At 31.9% G+C, this 18894-nt stretch overlaps 2 protein-coding genes across 4 annotated transcripts in view; one reads left to right on the forward strand and one right to left on the reverse strand.

Annotated features, from left to right (window-relative positions):
- Nucleotides 1–507, reverse strand: part of LOC132747805 (centriolar satellite-associated tubulin polyglutamylase complex regulator 1-like) — a 29562-nt gene extending 29055 nt beyond the window's left edge. For all 3 annotated transcript variants that reach the window (XM_060737308.1, XM_060737307.1, XM_060737309.1), the window contains exon 1: nucleotides 194–507. In XM_060737308.1, the coding sequence (XP_060593291.1) occupies nucleotides 194–248 (55 nt within the window). In that variant the 5' untranslated portion in view covers nucleotides 249–507. The remainder of the gene's footprint in view (nucleotides 1–193) is intronic.
- Nucleotides 508–864: 357 nt separating this feature from the next.
- Nucleotides 865–18894, forward strand: part of LOC132747806 (low-density lipoprotein receptor-related protein 4-like) — a 68627-nt gene continuing 50597 nt past the window's right edge. The window contains exons 1-2 of the mRNA XM_060737310.1: nucleotides 865–1043; nucleotides 8853–8990. Coding sequence (XP_060593293.1) covers nucleotides 998–1043; nucleotides 8853–8990 — 184 coding nt within the window. The 5' untranslated portion in view covers nucleotides 865–997. The remainder of the gene's footprint in view (nucleotides 1044–8852; nucleotides 8991–18894) is intronic.

The following is an 18894-nucleotide window of genomic DNA, read 5'->3' on the forward strand; positions in this document are numbered from 1 at the left end:
ATACCTCGGCTTTTATTGTTATCTTGTAATTCAAAAAGTTGCGATGTGTCAATTCGGTACTTCAGATGACAGTTTTCAAAACCATCACTGTCTAGCAGTTGCGTTACCGTAAAGCTCGATTTGTGAGCAGGCCCTTTGGGCCAGCACTTCGAGCTCCCTATTAAAGTTTAAGAAACATAATTATAGATCTAACCTAAATATCTTTCAGCTGTCATGGAAAAACGATCTTCATTTGTGTACACAGACATGGTTCCCTCCTGTGTGTTTTTATCAACAGGCAACAATCATAAAACACTGACCATGTGCAAAGCGTCCATAACAACAGGGTAATCTTTAATTAAACAAAAAGAAGGGCTCGTAAAATGTTACCCTTAAAAAAAATATGGTAGTTAAATAATCTGTTTCATATGTTTGATGATATGAAAGGAAATAATCACTGACAAAACAGAACTTCAATGATATCCAAGTTTGACATTTTCTCTCTTTACAATATCAGTGCAGAGCTATTATTTTATGTTTACAATTATATTCGCATTTATAAATAGTCCAAAATTCGTTATAAAATCAAGTATTTTATAGCATAATTCATCATTTGATAGTAAATAAATATTAAGGATACACTAAACTCACTTTAAACAGTAATTGTCAATTGATAAACTGCTTCGAAACTAAAATCTTGATTCTATATATAGTAAGAATTTTTTTCTCCGGAATATTTGACACATCACTGCTAATTTTTAACGATATATCCATACATTTTAACTTTCTTTTATTTTAAAAGTGATGCAAAACATTTCATTTCATGAAAAATAATGTAAATTCATTCCGAAATTATACAAAGTTAAAAAATATTTTCGTTCAAAAAATCAATTAAGGTTAATCTTTGAACTACATGTAACCATCAATTTGGTCAATAAAACAAGAAGCTGCAGTTAGTTTATTTAAAATAAGTTTGTTGATTTTGTTGTTTTCTGGATTATTATAATGCGTTTTGAAAATGAAAGGATATATTTTAAGCTTTTGTTGGCTTGCTTTAATTAATGGTGAGTATTTTCACAAAGAATAATTTGTGAATAATTTTTATTCATAATTGGTAAATAAAATTATTTGTTTTCTGATATACATGCGTTTACTTTTGGCCTTCATTCTGTTATCCTCTTAACTGATCATCAAAACATAAATTAAAGATCAAAACATAAATTAAAGTGTATTTATTAAAATGTTCTTCAACATTGCAATATGAGATTCAGTGTATTGTGCATGCTATTTGAAAATTTATAGTAAGATTATTTTGCTACATTTTATAAAATTTTAATTTATATTATTTTTATAAAAATGAATTGATTTAATTTTGTCTATCTGTAAAAAGTATAGCTTTCTAACTGTAAAAAGGATAGCTTTTTAACTTTGGTTGTAATGTTAAATTACTACAGTTTCAACAGCCTCAATCTATTGCAGGGCTTCTGTGGACTCATTTACTTCCTATGTCAGACATTTTGCAGTCTCTGACTTCCAAATTTTGAAACTTAATGGAAACCCTAATTATTCATAGTTTTATTGAATGATTGAAATATTTCACCTGAAAGGTATTTTCCCATTAATTATTATTGAATATATGCTACCCCTGCAAATTGATGGAAGAAGGGGTCATCTCATGTTATGTTAGATCTCAAAATAATTTTTAACAGGACAACTCCATAACGGCCCCTCCATAAAGTGATTAAACTTGATGCACATGTATTAACTGTAATTCCTTCATACAATCAAGATTGTCTTACAAGTTATAATAATACATATCTGTATATATTATATGTGCAAAATTCAATAGTGTTTAACCCCAGTTAATTGTACTCATCTTTACTGATTTGAAAATTCAGATTAACATATTAATTAATATCAAGATTAGAATTTGAAGATTTGACATTTTTAAGCACTAAGCAAAGTTATGTCTTGTTGTTGCTAACAGATCACCATAAGAATTGAAACTTTCTTTTTTAAATCTTTAGTTCTATTTTTATCCAAGTATGGCTGAAGTTTGGTCATGCAAATGCCAGATCTATGGATAATAATATCTTTTTTTCCATTTTTATTACAATATTTCTAAAACAAAACCGATAATTGTGCCAGTTTTAAATATTCAAGAATTATTCCATAATATATAAAACCATAACTTCCTTTGAGGGACCTCTTGATTAAGATTTTGGGAGTCCAATGATATTTTAGGGGGCCTCAAATCGATCATAACTGAATTTCAGCTACTTAGAATCAATCATAAATTTTGATATAAAAAAAGGATTATACAGTTTTGGTCTTCTATTTCAAGGACAGCCATCTTAAAAAAGTGCCTAAGTAATATTAATATACAGAAAATCAAATTTTATTTATACAAAAGTTACCAAATTACCGAAAAAGAGTGAAATTCTAAAATGGTTTATGAGTTTTGAGGGTTCTTGGGATGCACAAGTGACTACTGTTGTAAAATGGCAGTCCTCGGACCGACACTTGCCAATTTTTTCTTACCAAAATTTAAGTCTTCGACAAAAGTTACAGTTTAAAATGTTGATGTTACAAATAAAATATTCTACATTTTAGTTGAGGTGAATTTGTCATAATTATTTCGTTGGGCCCTAAATAATGAATATAATAAATAACAAATGAAAAGCATTACATGTACATGTATTTAATTTATAAGTTAAAAAAATGCAACTTAACAAGGCTTTGTAAAAACAGAGATTTAGATAAAACCGGCAGTCAGGAATAAAGTGAAGTTAACATGCCAGTTAAAATAACAAACCGCGAATAATTATAGGGCAAGTTTGACACTACTGATTATACTGATAGTATCTCGGTTGACTTGTTTGACTTACATAGAGAAATGAACTGGTATTATTGTTGACAGTTATTCACTATAGACTGGACGTCTATAAGTCATAGACCAGCTGGTGTTTGTACCGCCTTTAATCTTATTTGACATTACCATTTTCCAAGTTTTAATGGTAAACCTGTACAACATATGGTAAAGTTCATGCACAGCTGAAGAGATGCTGATGCTGAAATATGTAATTATATAGAAAATCCTATTATAAGTAAGCTTTACCCTCAATACTACACTTAGAATCTTATTCTTCCATTTCAAATTGGATTAATCTATTCACCATTTTTTTAGGGGAAAATATTGAAGAATAGTAGTGATTGAATATCAAACAGTACAGATTATGATGTGAGGAAGCTAGCCTGAGCTAGCTTATGGAATGTCAGTGGTTCCAGTGATTCTACTTGATGCCCTTTAAATGTGCCTGAAATTATGCACAGATGGGGCACTTAAGCTTTTCTTTCTGAAAAGTCACCATAATTGTCATATACATTGTACCCAACCAAAAACAAAACAAAAAGATCATAATCAGACTGCACAGAAGTGCTAGCTGATCTTGTTCTTCAATGGCAAAATGGGTAAAATGTTGCTCCCAGCTGGCAAAGGGTTAGTTTTATAAATATATACCATTATACTTTTATAGTTTAAGCCATTTTGCAACTTGAAACAGTTTATGAGCATGTCACATACATATAGTATGTATTAATATAGCTTTCCATTTTAATTTCCGTACTAAATCTCTGCAAGCTCATAACATTGTAATTAAAGTTTTAATTGTAAATCACTAATGAATTGAGCATGGACAAATGATTAATCATTAAGGCCACATAAATGGTCTAATTTAACTTTCCCAATAGGTCCATTATTTCATCATAACCATTTTGGAAGGTTTGTGATTTTAACAAGGTAACTGTCTGCCTTGCAATGTTAATGAAAAGATTAAAAAACTATTGGCTTTAACTTTAAATTAACATTGTGTCTTTGTCCCACTGGAATATTAATAATTCAGGACCCAAGGGGTCCTTTTCTGCTAAATTTAGCTGCCAATGATTACTATTGGAGACCTAAAAAAGTATTTAAGGATTTTTTTGTGTCTGTTTTCCTTTTTGTTTCAATAATTCAACATGTTTTTTACACATGATTATTGCATACATGCTTTGACCAAGTTTAGTAATTATTCAAAAATACATGTATACTACATGTACATATTTTTGGGAGAGGCTGCATGCAGAAATAATTAAAAATAAAATTACCTTTTTATATTTTTCAATTTAAATAATAATAATTAATGCAATACAAAATAAAGTTTAATTTTGAATTTGTAATAAGCAGACTTATTTGCTTAATAACATAATTATGTAAAAAGGTTAATTTACCTTTAAAGCAGTACTGTCATATACAATGTAATTGTATATACATACAAAATTATTGAATTCATGGAGTTACAGGGAGTTTTTGTGTTGGATTTTCAACATTATGACTGTACAACACAGTATCCTTAGTCATTATTTAACAATTTATGGTACCGCCTCTTTTATTACCCATTGTTAAAGTGACAGGAGAGAAATAAATTGAACAAATTAACATTTTGTACTGGTGAAATTAATGGCTTGAAATGGTCCTCTGGTTGTGTGAATATTTAGTGATGATTAAAAGAGATTGTTAAATGTCAGAAATAAATATTTCTTTGATGAGTGACAGTGCTGTTCATTACTGGTTTTGATTGTAGAATCTTCCCAGGGTCTTTTATCTCATTATCATTATAGGATTCAGCTAGCATACTATAGGTTTTTAAAGAGTCAGTGGTCTAGAGAGCCTGCCTAGTACGCATTTGTCAGGGTGTCCTTCACCTTTTTTAGCTGGAATGTCACCAATTATGATGTTGACATTTCATATGTCATTGAATTGATAGTTTTATTTATTTCTCATTGATAGTTTTATTTATTTCAAAAGACTGGCCAGTGCTTAGGTTAACTGCATCTATTTGACCTAAAGAAATGCCTGCGCCTGCACAGGTATCAAATGCTGTGTATGTAATTGTGCAGCTTAATGATAAAGATGTTACATTTTTGTAGTTTGATTGTGGCAGCAAAAGTGCTTCAAAACGTAAACCTTTCAGGCACCAAGAGTTGTATGTGCATTTGTATATACAGTGTATTAGTTACAGTACATGTATTATATAATTCATATCAAAGGTCCAAATTTTATTACTTCAAATGATGTTTTTGAATTTGAGGTATACATTTGATAACAATAATTCTAAGTCAATCTTTATAAATTTGAAAATCTGAGATGCAATCATAAAATAAGAAATCTCGACTTGTGTGGGATTCAAAATTGTTTCAGTAGCTGGTTAAAGATCAATGTCCTAGATCACGATGAAGAATTAAATCACTGACACAGTTGTCATAGTTATAACATGTATAATGTATAGATAATTCCAGAAGAATTAAAGTGCAGTTATAAAGAAAAAAAATTTAATATATAACCTGAGTTTTTCTGTAAGTTTTTTTTTTTTTTTTTTTAATATGGTGCATGTATTTGTGTATTTATTTTTATGAAATGGGCAACAACTATAATATATATACATGTATGTATATATTATATATGTAAATATAATTTTATTTATAGAAATGAAATCTATATAGATATATTTGAACCATAATAGTTAATTATGTTCAAGTGAGAATTAAGATATTAATATATTAATATTAATATATTAATTATACTCCATTCTTTTGAGAATTTACATTTCAACCATGAACCCCAAAAATTTAAAAATATCTGTATACATGGTATATGTCTGAATTATAATATTTTGTAAAGAAATAAATTGTTAACAAAACTTCAAATAAAATTTTAAATATTCATTGTTTAGTTAATTGTTAACCTGTGACATACATGTAGGTCTTTAAGAAAAAAGAAGTGTTTGTCATGTCATTTTTTCAGTGGATTTGTCTTATATAAAACATACATGTTAAAGTGTCACTGTTTGTTATAATCCTAGCGTCACAATAGACCTTTTGTTTAGTCTGTTCCATTAGAGTAAACTTCTGTGAAAATATTATAGTAAAACGTTTTATTCCCTAACGGGGAATTATCATCGTAGAATAGCAATGAAAGAATAATGTCTACATTTTAAATTGTAAAAGTTTAATGCGTGTCAAGTTTGCACTCAGAAGACCTTTATGGCATATTCAAGGGTCAGACTTAAATCATTAAAGACGCCCAAGGAAATAAGAAGTTTTAATGTTCACACACAATTTGGAAAGATAGAAATGGAAAGTTTTATTGTAATTTGCTATGAATTGTATTTTAAATAATGAATGCGTGATCATGATATTTGGACAGGCGTTTGACACTTATTGCCTTTCAAACCATTAGTTCAATGTAGAAGTTCACATTAATTACATGTAAACACGCTGAATCATTTAATCTGTACTCATTTCTCTTTTCTATGCCTTAAAAGTTGCAACATTTAAGTCATATGTACCTCAGTGACATTGCAAATGCATTTTCATTCGCTGATTTTAAAATTTTACAATGTCCCGTGAGCTTATTGAGTTCAAGCATCTGGTTTTTCAGAATATAGAATTTGTCACATTTGATTGGAGACTTAAGAATCCGTGCAGCGGTTATGACATGTTACGCTACATGGCGTACCAAATTCAGAATGTATAGAAAATTAATTATCCCATTTTATAGAGAAGATTAAAAATTCAGATTTTCAACTGGGGGCAAAAAAAAAATTGCAACAAATCTATCCAGGTGTACTAATTGGTAGCCTTTAGAGAGAAGACCGAAAAAGATTTTATGAGAAAATATCTTTTGACGATTTGAAATTTAATTTTACCTCAAGTCATGGTCGAGCGCTAAAGTCGAAAATTGATCGGAGCGACTCGTTTGAAGTTGCTATATGTGGTATAAACCTGCTGAAAGCTTGCGAGAAATAATTAGTACTAAAACCTCAAATCATCTGACAAGTGTTTTGATGTCGTATCTGTATGAAACTATAAAGGAGAAAAAGATTTTGTTGAAAAGCATTTCATCTCATTATGGTGATAAAAAGTAGTGTTTATACATCTTGTTGAATGATTTGTTACAATTGAGTGATTTAAGATTAAATAGTTATGACAAAATGATTTGTATCTTCAAATTTGACACCGATTTTTTAACCTGATGTTTTGTTGTAAGAAAAACATAAACAAACAATTGTATACTTGTATATTGCCAAATGAAAATTTATCTTGACTCAGTGTGAAGAAGCTGTCCAGTTAAGAGCATGCAAAATGTTCATAGATGGACATGCAGGTCATGACATTTTTGCATATATATGAAATAATACATTGTTAAACATCCTTGGCCGTGGTATATCATTCATAAAGTTTCTATACTGGTATCTACATTTAATGTCATTTTAATTATTGACCCTTTAGACATACCGGTACATGTAATATTGTTTGGCAGGGCACCCAATAAGTTCCAAAACGTGGAAGTCAAAGACTGAAAAATCTCTAAAATTGGAAGTTGCGTTGTATAGGTAAAGAATGAAAAGTTTTAGATATTTGAAATCACAAGCCTGTATCACAGAATAAATCATTAAATGACTTCCATACTTCCACTGGTTTGAGCTCAAAGGCCTTCTTGTGTTAGAGCCAGTATTTAAGTGGACAAATTTGTATTTGAAAGGTGAATGGTATACATATGTTAAAAAACATCAATAGGAAAAAGGGATTGACCTGGGACAAAAAGTATAAAAGGTATTTTTTATACCCCCGCACAACAAATGCGGCCGTCCGTCGGTTTTTTCTTGTCCGCCTAATAACTTAAGATATCTTTGACCCTTAGTCTTCATATTTGGCATGGAGGTTTGTCATGATTTGTAGATGACCCATATTGATTTTGAGGTTATCAGGTCAAAGGTCAAGGCCACAGGGGCCTTGACTTCAAAAAGCTTGTCCGCCCAATAACTTAAGATTCCTTTGACCCAAACTCTTCATATTTGGCATTGAGGTTAGTCATGATTAGTAGATGACCCCTATTGACTTTGAGGTCACCAGGTCAAAGGTCACAGGGGCCTTGACTTCAAAAAGCTTGTCCGCAAAATAACTTAAGATTCCTTTGACCCACAGTCTTCATGTTTGGCATGGAGGTTAGTCATGATTAGTAGATGACCCCTTGTGATTTTGAGGTCACTGGATCAAAGGTCAAGGTCACAGGGACTTTGACTTCAAAAAGTTTGTCTGCCCAATAACTTTAGATTCCTTTGACCCACAGTCTTCATATTTGGCATGGATGTTGATCATGATAAGTAGATGACCCCTTGTGATTTTGAGGTCACTGTATCAAAGGTCAAGGTCATAGGGACTTTGACTTCAAAAAGTTTGTCCACCCATTTACTTAAGATTCCTTTGACCCACAGTCTTCATATTTGGCATGGATGTTGATCATGACTATAAGGTGACCCCTATTGACTTTGAGGTCACTGGGTCAAAGGTCAAGGTCACAGGGACCTTGACAAAAAAAAGCTTTTCTTCTCAATTGCTAAAGAATGTCCTGTCCGCAATGTATTGATTTTGACATTTTCACATTTGAAGCTTGTAGGATACATAACTTAGCAATGCACTGGCTTAGTAACCTCAGATTTGGCAGGGAGGTTGTCCTTGAGCTCTAAATGGCCACTGTTGATTCTGACAAAGTGGTATGCGGGGGTATTCACGCCAAGATAGTGGCAGTTCTAGTTGTCCCAGGATTAACATATAATACATGCATGATTTGAATGTGATTTGAATTTTTTAGGAAAGTCTTCAAGTAATTTTATGAAGGATGGTAACTAAGGCCTAATATTTGATTCACATTGTTCTACATGTATATGTGTACATGCTCATTATGGAATTATAACATGTATGTAGTCTTTTTGATGCGTAATAATTTTTTTGTTATTAGTAATTTTGTATATTTTATTCTTTTACATTTTCAGTTTGTATTGGAGATGACAGTGAATGTACATGTCCGGCCTTCAATAAATTCTCTTGTGGTAACTGTGTGTGTATTCCACAAGCATTAGTGTGTGACGGTCAGCCCGACTGTAAGAACGGGAAGGATGAACAGGGCTGTGGTGAGTTGCTGTTGTTGTTCTTGTTGTATGACTGTATGCTCAAAAAAATGACTCTTCATATACAATGTGTATGGCTCATATATTATGACTGAATCATGCTGATTGATGTTGCTCCCAGAAGTCTTTCTTCGGAACTCAACATTTGGTCCTGTCCTTCTATACTCTATTGTGCTAAAGGAATAGATAACAGTTAATTAATGTATCTATCTGTTGCTCTTGGATTGTTGGTAATTTTCTTATTAGCTCGACTATTCGATAAGAATAAGTAGAGCTATTGTAGTCACCCGAGCGTCGGCGTCTGCGTCGGCGTAACCACTTATGTTAAAGTTTTTGTAATAGTTTTAATATTTTCAAAGTCCATTTACATATGGCTTTGAAACTTTGCACACTTGTTCACCATCATTACCCCCAACCTATAGACAGAAGGAGGTAACTCTATCAAGCATTTTGACAGAATTATGCCCCTTTTTCGACTTAGAATTTACGTTAAAGTTTTTGTAATAGTTCAAATATTTTCAAAGTCCATTGACATATGGCTTTGAAACTTTGCACACTTGTTCACCATCATTACCCCAACCTGTAAACAGGAGGAGGTAACTGTATCAAGCATTTTGACAGAATTATGCCCCTTTTTCGACTTAGAATTTACGTTAAAGTTTTTGTAATAGTTCAAATATTTTCAAAGTCCATTGACATATGGCTTTGAAACTTTGCACACTTGTTCACCATCATTACCCCCAACCTGTAAACAGGAGGAGGTAACTGTATCAAGCATTTTGACAGAATTATGCCCCTTTTTCGACTTAGAATTTACGTTAAAGTTTTTGTAATAGTTCAAATATTTTCAAAGTCCATTGACATATGGCTTTGAAACTTTGCACACTTGTTCACCATCATTACCCCAACCTGTAAACAGGAGGAGGTAACTGTATCAAGCATTTTGACAGAATTATGCCCCTTTTTCAACTTAGAATTTACATTAAAGTTTTTGTAATAGTTCAAATATTTTCAAAGTCCATTGACATATGGCTTTGAAACTTTGCACACTTGTTCACCATCATTACCCCAACCTGTAAACAGGAGGAGGTATCTGTATCAAGCATTTTTTTTACTATCAAGCACTAAGAATAGTCGGGCGTTGCTGTCCTACCGACAGCTCTTGTTTAGTTAAAATGTTATGTTCAATAAGCCTTGGAAACAATTTAGTTACATGAATCACGTATTTGTCTATTTCTGAATAATTTTTACCCATTCCTTCCATCAGCACTTGAAATCTTTCTCATACATATAACACTGTCATTTATTTTAGTAACTGACATTTAACATAACTATTTGGTGTGTGTTATTGGTATCTTCCATGGATCTCTAAACTCATGCCACCATAGGGTACATGTAGGTTGGGTTGATTGGTTAAAAGGCTAAAGGTTTTTACTAAAATTGAAAAAAAAAAAAGGACTTTTAACTTTTTTTTTTATTTGAAAGCCAGGGTTTTTGGGTTTGTCAATGTGACACGAAAGGAAGCAGTCATTGGAGTTGCTGATACTTTTATTTTCTAATAATTTTTTTTATATAAAACTAGGACTGCTAGACCATTATATATAATAGAAAGAGCATCGAAAAGCAAGGCTATCTCATAATCTGATTTGTATGAGGGCCCATAGCCCCCCAAACATAAAATCAGATTGCCGACTTTCTCGCGATGTACTTTAAAAACTGTGCACAGATTTAATGTAAATTGAAAATGACATCAAAAGATTGATAATCTTAAGAATCTGAAAGCTTATTAATTTAACACATTTTCATCTTGGATGATAACCGAATTAAAATATTGTACGTTAAATATGTAAGTTTATTGTTAACATAATGTAATAGAACATTTTTGTCGCATCAAGTAGCCAAGTTTGTTGACCGTAATACACTACCTCTTATCTATTCATATCAATTTCTTTTCAAATTTGCAAGGGTTCAATACCTTGTCATGGCAGGTAATCTAAGTGGTCACTCTACTTGTTACTTTGGAGTAGGTAGAATGCTTTTATCCTGGGTAAACATTGGGTAAAAATCTTCCTGTTTATAGTGTTTGATTAGGGGACGTTGTGGTGACAAGATTTCCAGGTGGTCAAATAATTCAGACAGTATGAGTCCCTGCAACTTGAGTGTTTTCAAGTATTTTATGTTTGCTGAATTTTTCAACTGTAATTTTTACTGTTTGCGCCTAGTAAAAATTGAAACTAGTATTAAGTGGTATCGATATTTTAGTGTTTAACATTTAAAAAAAAAAAAATTTCTAAAGATCAATAATTATTGCACTTTATATAGATTCTTAAGAAAAGCCTTGAGTTGTTTGAAGTGATAGGAGATTTTTGTCACCATTTCAAAGAGGTCTTTGTTTATTTCATCAAACAACCCTCTTTGATATATATATATTACCTCTCTTTTGACAATTTGAATGTCTTTATTGTGAATTGGCATACATTGTACATCAATAGGTTGAGTAAAATATTTTTGAAAAGTCTCACAAGAATTTGGTTGATGAGAAATTGATGAGTGTTTTTGTTGGGCTTAATAAACAGCCCCATTCCAAAAGGCAGAAAATACCAAATTTTCCAAAAATTGGGACAAAAAATTCCCGAAAATATTATTTTCATAGTATTTAATTATAGTACATTTATCTCATAATTTTGCTGTTATAAATAGTTCTACTTGCTTACTCCCCGATTTGCTAGATTTCTTGACTCCAAAATTTCCCAAACCAGGACCAATTACCAAATAGGTAGGAAAAGGTGCCAAAAATACTGATCATTTTCAAGACTGTTATTGAACAATTAATCAAACGGAATAGAAATTCAATGAAATATTAACATAATATGAATTATAAATAACTGATATCATTAAATACAGCTGTATAGGAACAGAACAGAGCTACAGTATTTGAACAGTAAATAAGAACAGGTGTATTATGTTATATGATGATAATATTTTCAGTATATCACTTTGATAATATAAAATATTTAGTCTATCATCTATCCTCACCTCATAACATTTATTCAACCACCTGAAAGCCAGTATTGTAAGCATTTAACTTATAACATACCACATCTGCTTGTCTGTCTGCTAGATGGCACTTTTGGTTTAGCGCCATCTCTTAGGTGGTAAAATATTTATCTGATGAGACACTTTGCTAGACATTGGGTCAGCTTTTTATGCGCCTAAAAGAATTTCATTCTATATTGATTTAAATTATGATGCTGTTTGGTACGTTTTTTGGAGTTTGGAAAATGATAATATGGTTTATGACTAGGCCTGTATTTGTAAGACAAGGTATTCTGCTAAATGCCTGTTGTTTTTGGACTGGTTGTATTCTACCAGGTGACCAGGTGACATAAAATCTGCATTTAAGTGACACAGTCTGCCTCTGAGTGACAATTGATCTTCTTGGTTATTTTGATAAGATTGTGCTTACTGCTTTGCGATATTCTTCAACTACATGCATGGTCTTTGTGGTTTTGTTCACTTGATGTTCTTTGCTGGATGATAAGTCTGTTTCAGGTCTTTTCACATTGATGATACAGTCTACTGTTTGATAACACAATTTGATGCCCGTTGACATTGTCTGCTTGTTGCATTAACCATATATTGCAATGCTTGCAATGTGCTTGATGGTTTTGTACATTTGGTTGCATTACATTTGCTATACTTTTTGGTCTATCAACCTCTATTTACAAATTTCTCAGTTACCCACTACTTATCCTACATGATTTCTGAATCAACTGTAAGAGACATAATTATGACCATCATGAAGACTCCATAACTGAGTTGTAACAGAAAAGTTTTGCCTTACCTTAGGATCGAATCAGCGACCCCTGGATCAAGAATTTGATGCTCTCCCTACTGAGCTGAATGATAGTAAAACATATTGAACTTGTAGGGGCCCGAGGCCCGGGCTTCAAGGTAGAGATAAAAAATGTAAGAGACAACTTATGTGATCAGATATTGGTGAATAATTGGTAATTAATAGAGAAATACAGTCTGGCATAACCACTTGGTTTAAATTAAGTTTTGTAATTTTTTACAGATCTGTGATTGTATAAAAAGCATCATAGAAATGGGAATTGAAAATGAAAAAAAATAGAAGATTAATGAAGATCACCTTTTGTCTAGTTTAGTTTTTTCTAACATACCATAGATATTTAAGATAGCAGAAAAAAATTGAAAAGGAAAAAAATGAAGGAAAATTAATTTGTGTCAGGTGAACCAACCTAAATCAATAATTTTTGCAAAAAATCATCATCGAAGAAGATTAGGTACATTAATTTTGTCTTGGAAGTTTTATTGCGAAAAGCTTCAAAATAATTTTGTGTCATGTTCATTAAGTCATTGAATAATTCAATAAATATTTCTTAAAATCGTCACATATAATATAATACACGGTAGGGGACGGTGTTTTTCATGGGGAAACATGATGTGAATGATGTAAAATGTTATCTTGGCGCAGCAAGATATCTATAAACAAGCATGTTTACACGCTCCGATCAGTGACCCTTCCGCAACCCATGCTGTTATCTGACAAATTGGGGATTAAATCTTTATCATCTTTTTATCCAATTTTAACAGGCTGCCGAATTTCCTTTCAAAATTTTTTTAATTGATCGGAGCGCGTTGACAGACTAAACATGTCAGCTTGTATAGTAGCATAGATAAAATATTATTTATGAAGTTAAACTTAAGTATATGTACATCTTTAACATAATATGATTTAATGTTTTTAAGGCTAGAGTGAGTGACAGTATTTTGGTATAAAGCCTTCAAAATACGGTGTTTTAACTTTATGTTCCTTCAAATAATTATATGTCTCTCTGTATTTTATAAATCTAATGCTGTAAAATAGTAGTACAAAATTACTATATTTGTATTGATGTATTTACCAAGTTGTTTGTACCCAGGATAAGATGAGAAAAATCTACATTTGCAGAGTTACAGAATACACGTATCTCGATATATTACAGCCTGGGTGGGCATTTGTTATAACTTTACTTGAGCTTTAAGTAAAGCCGAAAAGTTGACATTTAACAACAAGACTTATCCTTTAATTTACCTCAATCTATGAAAAAATACCAACTTTTATACACACAGCATGAGATATCTGCTGTAAAAGTTAAAATACATCAAAGTAGATGTAATAATCATTTCGACATTGTTGCTTACCATAGACCAGGTGTAGTAAGAAATAATTAATGTCTTCAGTCATATATCAAAAGATATACAAAGATATATTAAACATCACTGTAAATAAAAAACAACAAGTATTCACCATCATCTTTCATTGTTGAATTGTTTATTTTGTACATGTATGTCTGGTCATTTGTTTTGTAAGCTTGACCAGCCAGGTTATTTCTATACATGTATACAATGTACATAAATATTATAAATATATGTCATTACACTAAGTCATTTTTAGCTCACCTGAACATAAAGTGCCCAGAGGTCAGCTCTTGTTGTAGCATGATTCCATTGTTAGTATAAAATGCACTGTCCTTAATTATCTACAATTTCTTAAAACAACATCCAAAGGAATATGATCTGTGGGTGACCCTGTACAAAAGTATGGTTCCATGAGTAGGCAGCTCTGGAGCTTAAAATAGACTTACTTTAAATGGCATTTACAAATTGATAAAGCAAATGATTACCCGGTATGTCAATCATCTATTACATACTAGCCCCCACACATATTCCTTAAAGTGTTTAAGATTAATACAAATGTATACAGATTTCATGAATTGCATTATTGTCCTTTAAACTGTTGAAGAGGCAAAAAAAATCCAGTTTTGTTATTTTTTATAAGATCTTTCTAATTCAGCATAAAGTGGGTTTCCTTATGTTATTGTAAAAAAATTCAAGAAATGTTTTTCCTCTTAACTTTATGTCATAAAAAATCTGTTAAATTTTCCTGGGAAAAAAGTTCTTAGATTAAGCATGCAGTTTAGATTGGTAACTTGCTGTTAATTTATGAGGTTTAGGGAGTGAAAAAAGGGAGCAAAAATGACACAATCTTAACTTGCAAACTTCTATCTTTCATCATATAGGAGTGCTTATCTGTTACAGAAGTTAAGTGTATTGTCAGTGATATATGATCATGCTAGCACTTTAATATCAGCTCTTTTAGAGTGCCAACTGAAATAAATGAGGCATAATGTGTCACATTTATAGAGCTTTAGGACCACATGCATCCACACGGACACAGTCTCATCTGACATGTGTCCAGAGTGTTGGCTGCTAAGTTTTATTGTTTTGCAATGATGACCTTTTCTTTTTCCAATTAATTTAATTATTATAATGATGGCCCCCCCCCCCCCCCTTTAGATTAATAATGTACAACCTGACCCTAATTAATCAGTTAAATGTCCTACAAACCCCTAGTTAATGCACCAATTAGATGTCAAACCAGTCCCTATAAACCATGTAATACCTAAGACAGTGACTTTAAGAGTTTCAAATCCCTGGTTAATTTAAGGCCCTGTCCTTCAGGGACCCAGTCAGATGATACAATCTTCTTTAGATGTCCCCACACGGATATATAGCCAACACTATTTTTTATGCCTGAAGCAAAACCAGTCTGCATTGACCAGGCATTACAGAGACAGACTGCACTTTATATCTAGGTAAAAACCAAATAATTTCAAACCCCCACAATACCTCCTGCACATCCAATGGCAGTGGTTACAATTGGCTTGTCCACATTGTATAAAAGTTAGCAATGAACACTTGTAAAGTTGAAGCGGTACATGTCCATCTACGCAAATACAGGATTAAGATGAGGGTAAAAATTATGTGATTTTTGAAATCTTTATTGCTGAAAAGATTAGGCTAAAAGATTTGTTGTTATTTTGATACATATTCCGATGGCTTCAAAATATATCCCAAAGGATTAGTGTCATGTGACCTAGAGATAACTATTGTGTTTATAAACCATTTAACCCATAATCAAATCTCGATCAGAATTACTATGAAAACAAGAATTTTTCAAATATTGAACATTTAGACAAAGATTTATCAAAAAAACATCTTATGGAAAGGAAAACATATTATTTACTCCCTGCTTACCATCCCAGTATATGTTTCTAGGGTATTCTGGTGTATGCCAGGGAATTTTGCATGGTATGAAGAAAGGGGGGAATAACATAATGTCTGTTAAAAAAACAAACCCTTCTGTTAAATATTGAATATTTCATTTTCAATTAATTTAATGTTTTCGTTTTTATTCTTTTTCAAATTTAGTATCCCATTCATTCAGTTTCTACTGAGTTCCCTTTATTCTACCCTTCTACTCTGTTCTATTCATTCTCCCCTTCTTATCTCTGTCCCATTCATTCAAATCTGTCCCATTTATTCTAACCTATTCCATTCTTTCTACTCTGTTCCCTTCTTTCTACTTTGTTCCATTCATTTTACTCTGTCCCATTCATTCTATAACCCTGTTCCATTCATATTACTCAGGTTCCTTCTTCCTACTCTGTCCCAATCATTCTACTCTGTTTTATTCATTTCGACACTGTTCCATTCACTCTACTCTGTCCCATTCCTTCTACTCTGTTCCATTCATTCAATTCGGTTCCATTTGTTCTACTCTGTTCCTTTTATTCAACTCTTTCCCATTCGTTCTTCCATGTTCCATTCATTCTACTCTGTCCCATTTGTTCTACTCTGTCCTATTTGTTCTACTCTGTCCTATTTGTTCTACTCTGTCCTATTTGTTCTACTCTGTTCCATTCATTCTTCTCTGTTCCATTCATTCTACTCTGATCCATTTGTTCTACTCTGATCCAGTCATTCTACTCTGTTCCATTCACTCTATTCTGTTCCATTCATTCTACTCTGTTCCATTCATTCTACTCTGTTCCATTCATTCTACTATGATCCATTTGTTCTACTGTGTTTTATGCTATTGTCAGACCTGTCCTTTGTAATTTCCTACTCTGTCCAGGCCAAATTAGGTTATGAAGAAAATACTCAAGCTGAAACTCAGATATTTGATTGGTCAGAAACTGTCACAGAATGTACACTGACCAATGAAAATCCTGATATTTGAGATAGAACTCGGAAAAAAGTTTTATGACCTCAAGGCCTGGTTCTAAATTTTTCTTTCCTCCAAGGAGGGGGAAACAAAAACTGTTAAAATTGTTCATCTTATAGATTGATACATCTGTCTGCTATCATCTCCAAGACAGATGGGAATGGTAAGTGTTTCTTATTACCTCTTGTAAGGTCTACTAAATCAAAGTAGATACAGACAAGATTATGTCAAAACATACAATATGCATTTTCTCATGGTTTCACTCAACTATTTAGGAGCTGATGCTTTGTTATTTTTGGTATGAAACATAAAGAAAAATTTCTTCCTTTTTTCCCTCGTGTGGAAGAAAGGGGGAAGTATGAAATTGATAAGATCTGTGGATTTTTTTATAGAAACTGGCACCCTTTTTTATAAGAATTTGAAAGAATGCATAAACTATACCAGTAGAAAGAAGATAGAAGTCTCTTTCATGTTGCAGAATTCTGAAATAGAAATTATGAATTCCGAGATAAAACTGGTTTTATTTAGTATTAGGAAAACAGTATATCCTTTCACTTGTTAGATAAAGGTTTATATAATATTGTTTACATTAATGAATGAACCAGATTTAGCTCTCCTGTAAAAAAATATTTGCGTAGAGTTTTTGCATTTTGTCCGCTTAATTACTTATAATATGGGTATAAATTATAGCTATTATACTTATTTATGTAATAATGAATGTTAAATGGTAGTTATTATTCAGGATTGAGTATAAATTTTTCATTCAACACAACACATAGGTAATGCTCAGTATTGTTTCCTGTAATTTTATTTTTCAGTCTCAACTAATTTTAAGTTTCTTACTTACACATATACACTTTTTTAGCACCTACATATTATGATGTAATTACGTCTCAGATTCCTATTTCTAATTACAATGTAATAAAGAGATATAAATTAATTAGCACAAAGATGTGTAAAGGCACTAATTGAACAGAAAGTGATTAGCCTTGCCATCTGGGTATAGAGCCAGGCCAGCCTGCACAAGCTTTGCCACCTGGGTATAGAGCCAGGCCAGCCTGCACAAGCTTTGCCACCTGGGTATAGAGCCAGGCCAGCCTGCATGTCTGTCCAGTCTGACCTGAGGCTGTGTACTATTAGAAATTGAAGATGGAGAAAATCAGCAAGTTAAGGGTAAAAAATAGATTATTTCTGCCCAATGACATACTTGTACATAATCTGATGTTCTTATTTAATTTTCAGATGACATAAAAGTTTACTATCAGTTACCATCCTAAACAAAGCAAATTATTAACAAAATGTGGTGTTCACATTTTTGATTGATTCTATTATAATTCCTCATAGTGACAGTTAAATTTCAAAACTGTCAATTGAACATGAATAAATAATGAACTAAGGTATCAGCCAATGATTTATTCAAGCAGATCTGTTATAATACATTATATTAGAATTGAGTCACAAATTATATCACGATGTTCTCCGAAATAAACGGCTTCTTTGTGATACAAAGCTGTTATGAAAATTGAAGTTTTCATTAAGATTTTTTTTTGCAATACAGAGTGTGCATTGGAAAGTTTGAAAATAGAATTTGTTTTTACAATGCCGTGCTTTGAAAATTAAGTTGTTTTTGGGTTTATTTTTTTTTTTTATTTTTTGCAAATTATTTTTTGGACTTTAACTTTCAGAAGTTCATCTAGAAAGAATATAAAACTGAGTATTAATGCTATGTTATGCCAGCTCTGTCAGGCCCTCACCATGGATGCAAAATTGTACCAGCATTAATTAGTTTAACAAACTTTTTACTCTTACTAAATATATTTGTAATGATGAAGT

This window comes from Ruditapes philippinarum, unplaced genomic scaffold (genome assembly GCF_026571515.1).
Source record: "Ruditapes philippinarum isolate M1 unplaced genomic scaffold, ASM2657151v2 ctg4744_1_1_1_1, whole genome shotgun sequence".
Classification (NCBI taxonomy): domain Eukaryota; kingdom Metazoa; phylum Mollusca; class Bivalvia; order Venerida; family Veneridae; genus Ruditapes; species Ruditapes philippinarum.